This window comes from Lissotriton helveticus, chromosome 5_1 (genome assembly GCF_964261635.1).
Source record: "Lissotriton helveticus chromosome 5_1, aLisHel1.1, whole genome shotgun sequence".
In the NCBI taxonomy this organism is placed as follows: domain Eukaryota; kingdom Metazoa; phylum Chordata; class Amphibia; order Caudata; family Salamandridae; genus Lissotriton; species Lissotriton helveticus.
Window position 1 is genome coordinate 138736688 of NC_136065.1, and position 15029 is coordinate 138751716.

The 15029-nt window shown below is 44.8% G+C and overlaps 1 protein-coding gene across 1 annotated transcript in view; it reads right to left on the reverse strand.

The window, feature by feature from the left end:
• The window catches only part of CCDC187 (coiled-coil domain containing 187), a 282400-nt gene that overhangs the window by 150463 nt on the left and 116908 nt on the right, over positions 1-15029 (reverse strand). Inside the window, exon 12 of the mRNA XM_078640350.1 lies at positions 4715-4812. Within this exon, the coding sequence (XP_078496476.1) occupies positions 4715-4812 (98 nt within the window). The remainder of the gene's footprint in view (positions 1-4714; positions 4813-15029) is intronic.

Below are 15029 nucleotides of genomic sequence, written 5' to 3' on the forward strand. Positions count from 1 at the left end.
AGGGCCATAGAAACAAAGATAGAACAAAATAACAAACCCATCCCCCAACCCTCAACCCTGCACCCCTGCAAAAGGCTACGGCCTACCCCCCAGCAGCGTGACTGTCGCCCTAAATAAGAGACCTGAAATACAGAGAAGAAAAAGAGAAAAAGAAGAAAAAATAAAATAAATACAGGAGAAGGGCCCTCGATCTGGTCATCCGGCCCCTCCCACCTCCGCGTTCAAAAATCGTATAAACAGTAATGGTAAAAGAAGTACAGGTAGCAGCAATCACGTATAACGCAATCAATGACATCCCCGCTAAGCGCCCCTCAAATCACCATCAACCAGCCATGAGTCCCTCCTGTTCCAATCGAATTCACCCCTGGCCTCGTTTGTCAATAGTACCAACGTTGAACCATCCCTCAAATGGGAGACAAAGTAGCACAAAGGGTCCGATTACACCGGGAGGATCAGGCAGTGTCGCCGCTCCATAGGACCCCAGCCACCGAGATTTCGCCGATGATGCATGGCGGAAGTCTGATTGGAACAATGTCAACACCGCCAACAGTCTCGAGTCCGAACACAGTCCCGCCAGACACGGAAAGGGAAACACACGATGCGGGAAGCGCCAAAACCCCGACGGGGCCGCCCAAGTCGTGTATCGATGCTGTTCCTCCACTTGCCAATCAGAGAAAGGCCCCGGTGAGACAATCACATGCGCCACAGGTGCATCCACAGTAAGCTCATGAACCAAATCTATCCACGTCTCTAAGAATGTAGACTCATCCGGGGAATACGTCGATGAAGCAGAGGCAGACACATCGGCGCCTCCTTGAGAGCGATCCGTGCCGTTACAAGATGGCGGGACAACAATGGCGGCCATCCTTTGTCCCAAATCTCGGGCCTCCCGGATTAGGGCTGTCTGCAGGGTTGTTAGTGCAGCCAGTATATGTTTGGGCGTGGGCGGTTTCTCACATAGCCAGACCCCGGGATTCTCTTGAGCACCGGTTTCTCTGCCCGGGTGAGGGGTGCACGGGAAAGTATCATCCGCCATTTCAGCCGTCACGTTCTCTTCCCCCTCCACCGCACCTCAGGAGCGGGTCCGACCCCCGGGATCAGCAGGATTCACAGCGGGATCTCAATAGTCAGGGCAGGCAGCAGAAAGGAGAGTCACCGAAAGGCTAAACAAGCTCCCTGCTGCCCGGGAGTCACCCACCGGCTCCCTGGGAGGGCTGTTAACATAACCGGGTATCACACCGAAGGGGAACTGGGCATCATGGACTCTCTCCGTCCCAGCTATTTCGCACCTCCCGCAGGGCAACCCACTATTGGGAGTGGGTTGGTATCATCTCTTCCGGCTCGCAGATCTCAGGTTCTCTCCGACCGGCTTCCCATCGCAACCAGAGGCCGCTGGTGTTGCAATCACGGCCGGACACTCCCCTCACTCGAGATCCCGGCCTCAGCACCTCGAAGGCCGCCAAAGAGACGGAGACAGTTCTTCGGGTCTACTGCGCGGTGGATCCTCAAAAACAGATGGTAAGTGAATGCTTCCCTTCACCTACTTAAATTAGCAAACACTGCCCAGGTTTATCGCCAGGATATATGTGCGGGGCGGGAGGGCTCACGGAGCCAAGCGGTTATGCAGCCATCCCGATCGCCATCTTGGTTCCTCCCCGAGAATGACCAGACTTGATGACTATAAACATATTCCCATTTCGCTTGCAGGATTCAGTGTGGGGTCATATGGAGTGGCGACAAAAGATTCAGGGGCCTGATGGTCAGGTTTGTTGTGTCCCAGAGAGGGACGGTAACCGCTTCTGTGCATCCTACACACGAGTGCCCAGCACCAGGAACCACTTCGAATGCTATGACGAGCACTGACAGGAGAGTAACAGACACCTCAAACGCTGGCTGCAGGTGCAATGTAAAACGCTTTATTCTTTCATCAGTGCAATTTCGTAGGACGCGTTTCGGCGATCCCAGTCGCCTTGCTCACGTAAACACCATTGTGATTTACAACAGGTATTTAAAACCCAACCAGAAAGTCATGTGATGGCCCGACACCCAACTAATAACATAGAAAAAATCCTATTTGAAGTTCACTATAGGGCACTGGCAACATACAAAGCTTAGCATATTGTGAGTGTTGCAGCAGTAATGAAGTAAATAATGGTGCAAATACTCTGCGACTCAATTCAATATCGTTTACATAACATCTTGTAAACATGAATATGTAAATAACAGTATAAATACTCAAAAGCATTACAATGAATGACAGTACAAATGCAGAGATAATCACTTGCCCAATAAAACACTGCTACAGGCTAAAATAATCCCCTTTGCCGTCTTGGTCATGGGTATATATCACATATATTTGCTAAGCGGACTCAGCCCTACCTACGGTTAACGGCCCAAAAATGTGAATAAAGTGCACAGTGCTAAAAGGCTACAAAAACCCAAACTGGGCTAAGATCAAATGGGTATACTGAATAGATGCTTAAAGAGAAAAGGCAGCAAATGGTATCAATGATATCGTTGTAATTAGATATGGTATCCGAACAGGAAACACTTTGGATAATCGTTCTAATCATACTCGATTAAGTGCATCATTGCCTGGAGAGCCCCCCAAGCTAAAGATCCGAAGGAATCCCTCTTGTTCGAAATGGAAATAGGCAAAGTCAAAAAACATTCCCCAATTTGTCATTACATGATAGTAGTAGAAACCAGAAGACAGACAGAACGGAACACGGTGAAGAGTCTGTGCAAACTACGCCAACTAAAATGCATAAAATCATCCACCCATAAAAATGTAAATAAATGGAAAAATGCATAAAAATCAGTCGCACAGCAGAGACTAAAATCACAATACATGAGAACATGCCACATAAATGGACCATATTAGGACAAAGGAGTACAAAGAATGGAAGGCAATACAGATATGTTTGACTGGAAATCCTTAATTAAAACATTACAGGAAGTAGTGCAAATCATCACAAATATTGAGCCCCCTGGGACATTTAGTATCGAGCTCAATAATGTATTTTAATTTGTCTCCAACTGTCTTAGGATTCTTTCCCTATTACCCCCTCGTTTGTTAAGTGGGATACTGTGAATGACAAAGTACTGGAGTACACTGAGATTATTGTTGTGCTCCAGTTTGACGTGGCTCGCAACTGGTTACGTCGGGTCAGAGTTAACAGTTGCCCTCAGGTGTTGCAAAATGCGGGCGTGAACCTGAAGTTTGGTACTCCCTACGTATCGGAGTCCGCATATACATTGAAGGACATACACTGCGTACTCAGTGCGACAGGTGAAGTGACCTGTTAATTTGATGGGCTTATCAGAAAAAGCAGTGGTGTAAGTGGAGGTATTAACCCCAAACTTGCACGCCCGACACGTGCTACACTTAAAAAAGCCTTTTTTCGGGGAAAGCCAACTGCTTTTGATGGAAAGTTCCGGACTGGTTTTCACTAAATCGCTGCGCATAGAGTGTCCTTTACGGTGCGTAAAATTTGGTTTGTTGGGAAGTATTTGCTGGAGAATCAAGTCAGTCAGGACTATGGGCGGATGTATGACATCACAACGCATGCTTTCACAACGCATGCCTTTACAACGCGGTTTTCACAACGCATGCCTTTACAACGCATAGTGCTTTGGGGCGCTGGATAGTGAATTGTTTAATTTACTATTCCAACTCCAGTCCCCGTGGATAGTAGGGAAGGTGTTGGATAGTAAATTAAACCTATTCCCTATCCTAGAGCGCCCCCCAGCACAATGCGTTGTAATGGTTTGCGTTGTAAAAGTTGCGTCGTAATGGCACTGCGTGGTAAAAGTTGCGTTGTAAAGGATGTCTCCCCTATGGGCCATTGAGTGTTAATGATTTTCTTGATGGTGTTAGATTGTCTACTATATGTGTATATACATATATATATATATATATATATAGCTAGGACTCCTTAAGAAGTGAACAGTTGTAGGGCCTCTCTTGGTGATGCGTGTCTTGTTTTCCAAAAGTGCTCTATCTAATAATACGTTTTTATCTGCTCTTTCTAAAATAAATTTTAGTTTTTTATTACCATCTCTGATGTATTTTTAATTAACCTTCAATAAAGTTCATTACGCAAATTATGGTTCACACTTCGGCATGTATTCCGTAATATGCCTTTCTCAGCAACAAAGTACCATTTTGTTTGCTTCTTGAGTAGGATTTTTGTAAAGTCTTTAATTTTCTTTGCATAGATCTTGCCAAAGTCGCTTCAGGTGTCACACCTGTATGTCCATGTCTGAGAAGTCATGAGGATATTGTCATAGTGTTTATGGGGATTTTATCTATGTTCCTGTCAGAATTTGCCACAAAAGTCAGCAATGGAATCCAGTGGACAGTTAGAAACTATCTCCACATGGGTGCAGTTTTTTTTCAAACCATTTCTTTTCCCTAATGCTCAATTTGTTAGGTACGTTTTAGCGAAAACATTTCAGGTAGTTTTTGGCCACTACAAATCCACTGACCATGAATGCAACAATCAAAAGAAATTGCTAGCGGCAAGAGATGCTGACCTGGTATAACAGCACAGCTTTAGTCCATGCTATTTGAATGCCCTCCTCCCACCTGGATCAGTTGCTAAAAAGTTGGAGTCACAGAAGATTAAATAGACTTTATTGAAAAACTAACAACGCGCAGTTTTCAAATCCAAGCGTCAGTACATTGTCTGCATCCTAAGAGAGCACCTACCTTTAATTTCTCAACAAAGTGAAGACTTGTTTGGTGGCGATGGACAATATGGTTGTCATCATTCTCCCTTGGATGAGCGAGGCTTGAATGCTCCTGCTCTGTGAAGGATTCGAAGGGGAACAACAAAATAAGTCATGGTACAACACAACACGTCACCACTACAGGTACAGATTGTAGGCCAATACTATATTGGTCCTATATAACCCTAGCGAGGTTCAGATGATGTTTGTGTAAAGCATTTAGCCTTTGTCAGTGTTCACATATGTATATTTATTGAAAGAGATAGAGATAAATATATAGATAGACAGGCAGGTAGACAGGCAGGCAGACAGACAGACAGACAGACAGACAGGTGGATAGATAGTGTAACTGGATAGATAGACAGACAGACAGACAGATAGATAGATAGATAGATAGATAGATAGATAGATAGATAGATAGATAGATAGATAGATAGATAGATAGATAGATAGATAGATAGATAGATAGATAGATAGATAGATAGATAGATAGATAGATAGATAGATAGATAGATAGATAGATAGATAGATAGATAGATAGATAGATAGATAGATAGATAGATAGATAGATAGATAGATAGATAGATAGATAGATAGATAGCCACGAGGAGGCCGAAGGCCAAGTGGTATTAACATGCAACCAGAACCCAGAGATGGCAATTTAGAACCATATTGCACGTTACTTGTTATGTATTTTTTTATATTACTTGATTTAATATTTAAGGTTAGCATTAAAAAGAGTAGAGCATCTGACCCTCATCCCATGGCATTCTTTGCCTGAAGACTGTAGATGTCTGCCAATGTTCTGAGAAATGTGTGTTTTTGGGGGGGGTAATGTTCTAATATTTAAAATGTTTCAGGCAGAAAGGCCTGTTAATATAAATAATATTTTAAATGCTAAGCGCATTGTAAGGAAATTAAAACTATGCATTCTAAAATGTGCTTTTCTTTTACATGTATATGCCATGGGCATAAAGTACAAATAATAAGGAAAACACTCCTCTACTGTTTGCATGGCCTCAGGGCACGCGTAGTAAGATGTAGTGCACAGCAGCCCCAGCAGTTCTGTTCACCAGTATTTGCAGTAACCGATAACAAATATTCACAGGGGACTTTGGTTGAGAAACACACCTTTTGGGCTTGACACTAATAGCAACTAGATGTCCTTGCAGAGAATATATTTAGTGGAAAGACAGCAGCAATCCCACGCTCAAGTAACATTGTTGCAGAGAATCATTTCAATTGTAAAGCAGCAGAACTACTCTCAGCAACAAGCTTCTGAAGCCTTTGACCATATCCTTTGCAAATTACCTCACAGTATCCAGAAGCCATGTCCAGTGGGCATTCAGCACAGGGTGGGGACTTTAGGCACACCTTGTGCCCAGTACCATAGCTTCTACTAACAGCAAGGCATGCCCTTCTTCTATGTGCAGCGTCGACAGGGCACAGCTATGGCTTATGCCCTCTACTCCTTACCATACCAATAGCAGACGTTTACCTCGGTGCTTGAACCTCTACAAGTGTCACTGATGTGATACTTGTAGAGGTTGACTTCCATGACGTCATATGTGAGATCATGTGCCATGTTAGACCTGGCATCTTTGACGTGTTTTTTGCTTCTGACCTCCTGTTTTTGACTGTGTGCTGTATTTCGTTTTTTGGTGTTTTTAGTACTCCGGGCACTTTACCACTGCTGACTACTGCTAAAGTGCACGTGCTCCATGTGTAAATTGGGATTGCGATTGATTATCCATGATTGGCATATTTGATTTATTGGTAAGTCCCTAGTATCGTGCACTGCGTGTGCCCAGGGCAAACAAAGGGAGCTGAGGTGTGTCTTGCGTATCCTGGTGGCCCATCACCAGACTGATGGGCCTCCCTAAGCTAGAGTGGTGGGAGGAGTTGTAACTGACACCTGAATTGGGCTGTGCCTCTCCTCACACAAAGCTGTCTCCACCCCCTGTAGTGTGTCTGGAGCCAGATCAGGGAAAGGCAGATCAGGGAAAGGCAGGGTCTTGTAAAAAGTCATTCCTTTCAAGTGTGCCTACTTCAAAAGCATAAACTGGTATAAGTACTGGAGCTGTGACACTATAACTTCAGAACACTTCTGGACCAAGAGGAGATTCTGCCAAGAAGAAGAGCAGGAAAAGCTGTAGGAGGGGAACTGCCACTCTGCTTGTTTTTGTGTTGTGCTGGCCCACTGCTTGTTGCTTCTGCTGGGGGCAGTAAAAATGACTGGACTTTGCTTTCTGTATCCTGCTTGCCAAGGTTCTCAAAGGGATTGTGTGTGCTTACCTTCTGTTAAGAAGTCTCAGGGCCATCAAATATATCACCTACAGAGAGTTCTGACCTGCCAACTGGTGCCACTTCCAGTTGTGAAACCCTTGGAGGTTGGCTTTGCTGCAAAGGACTGAAGAAAGTCCACCCATTGACCTTCGACGCCTGTTTTTCCTGCCGCAGCAACATCGAGTGGTCAAAATTCCAACGCATTGCTGCGGTGCAGCCGAAGAATTGATGCAGCACCTGCAGTGCGGCTAAAAGATCGCCACAGCCCGAGTCCCGAGCACTGTATAACCGGCGTCCATGGCACCCACTCCTACTCCAAAGCAGGCCATGCTGTGCGGTTAAAGAAATCAAGGCATCACCTACTTCACGGCTGGAAAATCAATGTAGCGCCTGTTTTGCCACAGCTGCATCGAGCTAGCTCATCTGGATTTTCAACGCATCGCACCTGTCGCCAAGTTCTTCATCAACATTGCCCAGCAGTAAGGAACCGAGGACTTGTGTCCAGAAATCGATGCATCACCTCCCCTGCACTGCAGTAAGGAATGAACGCATCACGTCCCCTGCGCTGGATTAAGGGACTAACATATCACCTCCCCTTGGAGTAAGGAACCAATGCATCGCTTTTCTTTTCCTGCGCCTCACATCAATGGCACCTGTTTTTGTCTTTGATTTTGACGCATCCCAGGTACTTTGTGATAAAAGTAACGCATCCATAGTTTCCTATGGACTGAACTATTCTAAGCCTTTTAAAAGTGATATCTTTACTTGTGTAACTTGGATTTTTGTTGTTTTGGTCATGCTTATTCTGATAAATATTGGTTATTTTTCTAAAGTGGTATGGTGTCCATATATAGTGTTGTCACTGTATTACTGTGTGTTTATGTACAAATGCTTTACACATGGCTTCTGAGATAAGCCTGACTGTTCGTGCCAAGCTACCAAGGGAGTGGGCATGGGTGTGTAACTCCCCAACCCTGACTAGAATAAGGGTCCCTACTTGGACAGGGTGCAAGCCACTGCCAACTAGAGACCCATGTTTCTAACATGCAGCTCATAAGGAGGCTATGGCTATGCAGCCAAACATAATTGTACAATGTCTGATAATTTTAGGCTTTGGATCAGTGTGCACACACACACACACACACACACACATACCTGAGACAGCTGATAAGCAATTCGTTTATCATTGTTAGCAAAGATAACCAGATTAAATTTTTAGAAACACATCTTTTTGCTGCACATCTTTCTAACAGCCCACAAATTGGATCAAACCCAAAGATAAATCATGAGATATCAGGTAATAATCTACCTTTGTAAGTTAAAAAGCCAGGAAGTGTCTGTATTGCAACTCCTAAAGCACCCTTTACCTCTGAAATTTGTTCAATGCCTTCACCTGCTACCTGTGCCTAAACAACAAACTGAATCAGAACAATTTAGTTTTTAGATCTGAGTGCTAAGGGTGGATTCCAAGCTAGGTGCTTCTCAAAAGATGCACCTTTAAAGTGTCAATTCTACAAGAACGTGAACATGCAAAACCTGAATGACAGGTAAGGCAGCCATTCACATTTGGAGAGTAAATCAAGACAAATTTCCAAACCTTGGTGCAGCTGTAGGTCTGCCATTGTTTCTTCTTTCTATGCAGCAGGATCTAGACGGCTGTAGGGTTTAGATGTAACTTCCTATGCTGTGGCTTCTGTTTTCTTTTGAGTTACTATCGCTAGGATGTTTGTCCTCCTCCCTTGTCCCTCCTGTACGTCGTCGGAGGCGGAAAGGTGATGTCATGTTCACCAGCGCACAATGATGTTTACCAGCTGATATGATCATGCTGAGCAAACAGTGAGGCTCTCACCTGCATGACAAGTCACTGTCAGCTGACCAAACCTTTGACAGCTTGTATCCAAGGTTGAATCAGATAACTACTCTAACACAGCAACGGGCGTGTGACAGGATTAAACTAATACTATAAAAGATCCATGCATTGCCAATGAAAACAATGATTTTTAAATGTATTTTTAATATAAATGTATATTTACATTTGTGATATTTACTTTTTGGGAAAAAAATTACATTATGCTCGATCCTTTTTGTAGTTTATATTAGATGTTTATAAAAAAAAAGTCTTATCTGTCGAGTTTTATCTTTCAAATGCTAAATCAACCTAGTTTATACATTTAGCTCACTCTATACACTTTGGGGCAAATTTACAAGCCCCTAGCGCCTCTTTGCGCCGTCATTGCATCACTTTTTGTGATGCAACAGCGGCGCAAACAATGCGCCCTATTTACAACGTGACGCATCTAGGAAGATGCGTCACGTTGTAAAGCCCTGCGTCACATCATACCTGCGTCAGGTATAATGTATGCAGGGGGGCGTTCCTACGGAGGAAAGCCTCGTAAAAGTGACGTAGGGAAATCTATAAGATTTCACTGCATCACTTTTGGGACACTGCTGCGTCAAAACCTTACGCCTGCTTGAAGCAGGCGTAAGGAGTGACGCACTATAGTGGGAATAGGCGACAAAATGCATTTCTGGAGTTGCGTTGTGCTTGCGACACATCTCCAGTAATGTGTGACTTTTTCCCCAACAGATGCCTCAGAATTTCTGACGCATCGTTCAATTCTTCCACCATGGTGCGCTGGATTGTAAATACGGCACATCCATGGTGGCGCAAGCATTTTTTACGGTGGTGCAAGGAAAGTGACGCATCTCTATAGATGCGTCACTTTCTTGTAAATCTGCCCCTTTGATTTTGGGACAGTTTGAAAATTAAAGCTTTAAACGAGCAGATGCAATAAACATCCGAGTGTGGCAAGCCATGGATGGTTCACCAGTAAATGTGTGATGCTCAGTACGCTGTTCGGGCCAAAATCACAGGTAGATTTGTACAACTTGTACAAATCTGTATGCAAATCTATGCATTAATATTCCAAAAAGTGTTCACTACTGTAATGCCTAATACTCGAAGGATGTGCCTCTATAGTATGCCTCCTTGGTTGTGTTGCGTGGGGCGTGATGGTGCCTGGTGTGTTGCACAGAGTGTCCTTGTCGTATCATGTGGCTGGAGGGGCAGGAAGCCAGGGCCAGCCATGCTACCTCATTCAGGTCTGATTGAGGTGACGCTTCTTTTTTTATTTTCTTATTTTTTTATTTATTAACATCAAGTGGTACAGAAGTCATATCTTGTTACATTTCAATCGAGGTGGCGCTCCTTTGATTCATCTTTTCCTTACTGTAATTCAGGGCCTGATTTAGATCTCGGCAGACGGGTTACTCTGTTACTACAGTGACGTATATCCAGTCCGGCAAAATATAAATCCAATTGTATTCTATGGGATTTATATTTCGGTGGATAAGATAGCTGTCACCGTTGTGATGGAGTAACCCATCCGACAAGATCTAAATCAGACCCTGAGGGGCACATTAGGATGGTGGGCGGACTTTGTCCGCCCGCCATCCCGTCGTATAAAGGGACCGCCGGCCATAAGGGTGGGGTCCCGTGTGTGCCATTAGGATGCGCCACAGTGGTGGGCGCATCCTGCATCCCTAACATTGTGGCGGGCGGTGCACTCAGCACCGCCCGCCACAATGTCAGGGAGGCATGTTGTGCACTTCCATGCACAACATGGCAGGCACCGTGTCTGCCATGTTGTGCATGGAACTGCAGGGGGGTACCATAGGCACCCCCATGTGCACCCCCCACCACCTCCCGGAGTCCCCGGGGGCCCGCAACGGGCCCCCCAAGCAGACTCTGCATGCCTTTCCGAAGGCATCTGTAAACCCACATTCTAATATGGCTGGAGGTGTCTGAAAGACACCGCCACCATATAGAACCCTTTCCATCCGCCGCGGACCCCCCAGCCATTATAATATGGCAGGGGGTCATTTCTGCACGGATGGCGGGCAGATCACCGCTATCCTAATGGGGCCCTTAGTTTGCAACACGGCCCATGGTAATACATATGCTATGAAAAAGAACATTTGTCACGTGGCTTGTGATGGGCTGAGTCATAGACCTATGTGAAGTCATATAGAATGCAGGGGAGCCAGGGTGCAGCTGAAGGGAAGCAGCTGTCCTGCCTGGATCTTGGTGTGGGCTGGGAGGAACCCCTCTACTGGAAACCTTACTGCTGTTGCTGCATTTTTTGGAAGAGGTCTGAACCTAACAAGAGCTCTCTGGCTTAAAGACTGCACGGGTAATTAACTTGTTGACTTTTCTTTGCTTTCTGGTTCATGCTGTCCTATTCATAAATACTGCAGCTGATGTTTCTATAAGGTGTGGTAAGAGAGAAAGGAATCTTTGGCCACCACCCAGATGTTGCGCCAAATTACAACAAAAAACACAGGCTCGAATATGACCTATTTTAGTGGGTTGAAGAGCGCTCAACCTGAGAACAGTTTATTTTGCTGGAACACTGAAAATCCTTCGACAGTCCCTGCAAGCTGCAGAATGCAAATAAAAAAACATAACCTGGTGGAGTTACTCACACACAGAACCAGGAAGCTTGAGAGCTCGGATTGTGAGTTTTCACTGACTGGTTGTCAGTAATGTGACCCCTGACCTCGCCCTGCATCGCGTAGGTCATTCATCTTGTTCACATTTTATACGGGTTCAATAATGTGACAATGATGCGAGTCACTAGAAGAGAACAGGCCTCCTCTGCCTACTCCATGTGCAGGAGTGAGCTTGTCCATTGCTCTAGGGTCTCCCGAGGGAGCCATGTGCCATCTGTCCTGCTTGGCAAAGCCATGGACGCGCGGGTGAGTGAAGCACGCGGCCCATTGTTTCTGGAGCAGCCTTTTCAACAGGATGCACTTTGTCTTTTATTGATCTTCCCCAGTTGGTCTTACGGACACACACGCGGCACAAGCCACAGTGGCAACTACTGGCCCAGCGTTGAGTTACAGCAGAAGGTCTTGAACTTCCAAGTACCCCTGAAACTCAAGCAGATGCTGGAGGATGAATGCATGAATGCAAAAAAAAGATTCTGGAAACAGGAAATGTACCCCAGACTGGATGTCATTTTACGCTCAAAGTACCTGAGGACAAAATGTGACAGAGCTATTTGTTGACATGGTCGCAGCATAGTGCTGCGGTAGATCAAGCCATAATGCTGCCTTGCACTGGATGTACTAGCACAGTGCAGACCAAAGGCGCTATGCACGATGAGACATTGAGAAGAGATGTGCAATTGCACTCCTGCAAATGCGTCTTCACTCGTGCAGGTCTACACTATGCACAAGCGGGCAGCTGGAAAACACTTCATGCACAAAAGCAAATATGCACAATTACTTTATGGGAGTATTTATGGAAATCTGCCATTCTTGCAGGTTTCTCATGAATGTCTGAGATCTGCATATTTGCTCCCATCCCTGGGTGCGGATTTACTCTTTGTTTTGTGTATCGGTAACATTGTTTCAAGACCAGGGCTTTCCTGTTGTAAATTCATTTTTGTAGGCGTGATTGTCCCTGGTTCAACTGAAGCGAGAAAACACCCAACTCCCGAAGTCCCTCTTGTTAAATGAAATCCGAGGAGTGGAAAAAGGGTATCCTGTGATCTGGAGCTGTCGGTAAACCCCACACAGAAGTGAATTTATCCTGCGGCTTTTTGTCACTGAATGTTGGCGTTGGTGAGATTCCTTCTCCACAGTACTGGACATGTGTGAGGTAAATATCATAGAAAATAATAGTGCAGGAATCCGGATCAATGAAAGTAACTGGGACTTTCCCTTATTCATAATGTTATTTTCAACATGTTTGATCCTCGCTCGAGATGCTGACTGTGGACTGGAGATGTGATTTGAGAAAAATTGAATAAATCAGAAAATCCATTCCCTACCCATCTTATATTGGCAAACAAGACTGAATCCCTCAATGGCATCTTTCAAAAAAGAAGTGAAAACAGTACCGATGAATACTTTCTGAAGTAGAAATTTACTTTCTCCACCCATGTTATAATGCTTCCTGTTCAGACTGGTTTTCCCTCTTTTTACCGGCTTCTTTTCCGAGATTGGTGCTGCTACATCCTGTTTGTTCCTGAACATATTGTTGTTTTCAACACCCTTATTTACTATTGCTTATATGTTTTCTTGTATATTGACATTTCGGCGTTGCGATATATCAGTCCTCCTGTGAACTCCTGTAACTCGCATGTTCCTTTTGTTGTTTTGCCCTACTTGTCTTGTCTCCCTCTTTATTGTCCCTGAATATTTGTAAAACACTCAGATAATCTCTTGGGTCGCACAGTAAACAACTCTATAAATATACTTGGAGGCATCAACTGCAAAATACTCGCCAAATTAGTTCTTTCAGGTTTAATGTATCATAAGGACTTTTGAAAGTACCTCAACTTACCTAAGCAAGTTAACCAGGATTCGTTCAGTCTTGCTGTGGTTTGGGCTGGTGACGATCAAGCAGTATAAATGAATGAAATTCTCATTGCGGAGATTCCGCCCCGAGTGCAGACTTCCCCACGACTGAGGGGCGTCCGCCCCGGGTGTGAAGGCCCTTTGTAAATCAGGCCTGGGATGAATGGCTTAGGGGTGCCAGGGAGAGAAGGAGACAGGAAAAGCTTCCAATCAGGAGCCTAATGAGTAAATATTTGACTTCAAATTAACTAGTGGCTCTAGAGCGCTTTGGGGTTAGGTGTCACCTGCTCAGGTTACACCCATCCCGTCAAAACTGAGATCTGGACAGTTCCCCGATGCTCTAATTTGGGAGAGGTAGATGGGAGAAAATATGAATGACCGGCTCTATTTATCACATGCAGTGCCTGCAACAGGTTTGTTTATACTTCCTACTGCTCTTAGGAATTCGGACTTACATTACCACACATTCTGTATTAGAAATGGAACTAGGGGTAGTGTTTGTGGGAGGAGCTTTGTCGGAAATAGAGCCAAAGTGCACCGCTAACCCAGAGGAGCTATTTTTCATTACCGAGCCCCCAACAATGCACCTGCTCTTGCTGCGCCGTCTTATATCAGGGGAGGGGCAGTGCTAATAGCCCTATTACACTTATCTGCAGCTCAGTCACAAAACTGCAAGAGAAGGGGTAACTAACAGCCATTATTGTCCCAAATGTGGGCAGCAATGCTTAATTAGAACCATAGAATGTTGGGAGCTCCATCAACAATAGAGCTGCAGAAGAGGGTGAATAACGGCTCTTCGGTCCATCATTCCAGTTTCTCTTTGTATTTTTCTCTGTTTCATTTTAAACATTTACTAATTTATTTCATGTATTTACTTATTTACTGCATCTGCTACCCTGGTACAGCGTGCTCTGTGCTAACACAGTATAAACTCACCCAGGTATAATGTTCTATAGCTGCATAGCCCGACGAAGGGGGCTATACCGGCTATTAAAGGCCCGCTCCAGGGTTAAAGGCCCGAGCCGAAGGCGAGGGCCTTTAACAAGCGAGCTGGACTTTAATAGCCGGTATAGCCCAGCTACAAAGGGCTATAAGTCTATTAGAACATTCTGCCACTAGAGGGCAGAATGTTATAACAAATTAAACAAAGGCCTCCCGGAGCACGAGACTAATGCAATCCCCTAGGGCTACGAGAGGCCTTTGTTTAAACAACATTGGAATACTGCTCTGCGGGCTTTTACCGGCCTGTAGATGCACGGAGCGCTCCATTGTCTGCAATGGAGTGCTCCAGATTCCAATATTCTAATAATGCATTATAGCTTTACTACAAAGGGCTGCACTGGTCCTTAAATACTGATTGCCTCTTCGACTGTTTCATGAGGCTTTGACTCATAGCACAGGGAGAAGGCAGTTAACCGCAGTATTGTACTCTGTAGTAGGATGCACATTTACAGGGGCAGGGGAAGGATGGCCCAATCACTTTAGATATTGACCCGCTAAATAGGGACAAGTGGACCTATCCTATAATGTACACGTCCTTTATATGAACTGCGGTTACTGCAATCTGTTTATATTTCAGTTGTGCACCTCTGGACATATTTTTTTAACTATCCAATTTATGACGTACAGCGATTCTGTATCTT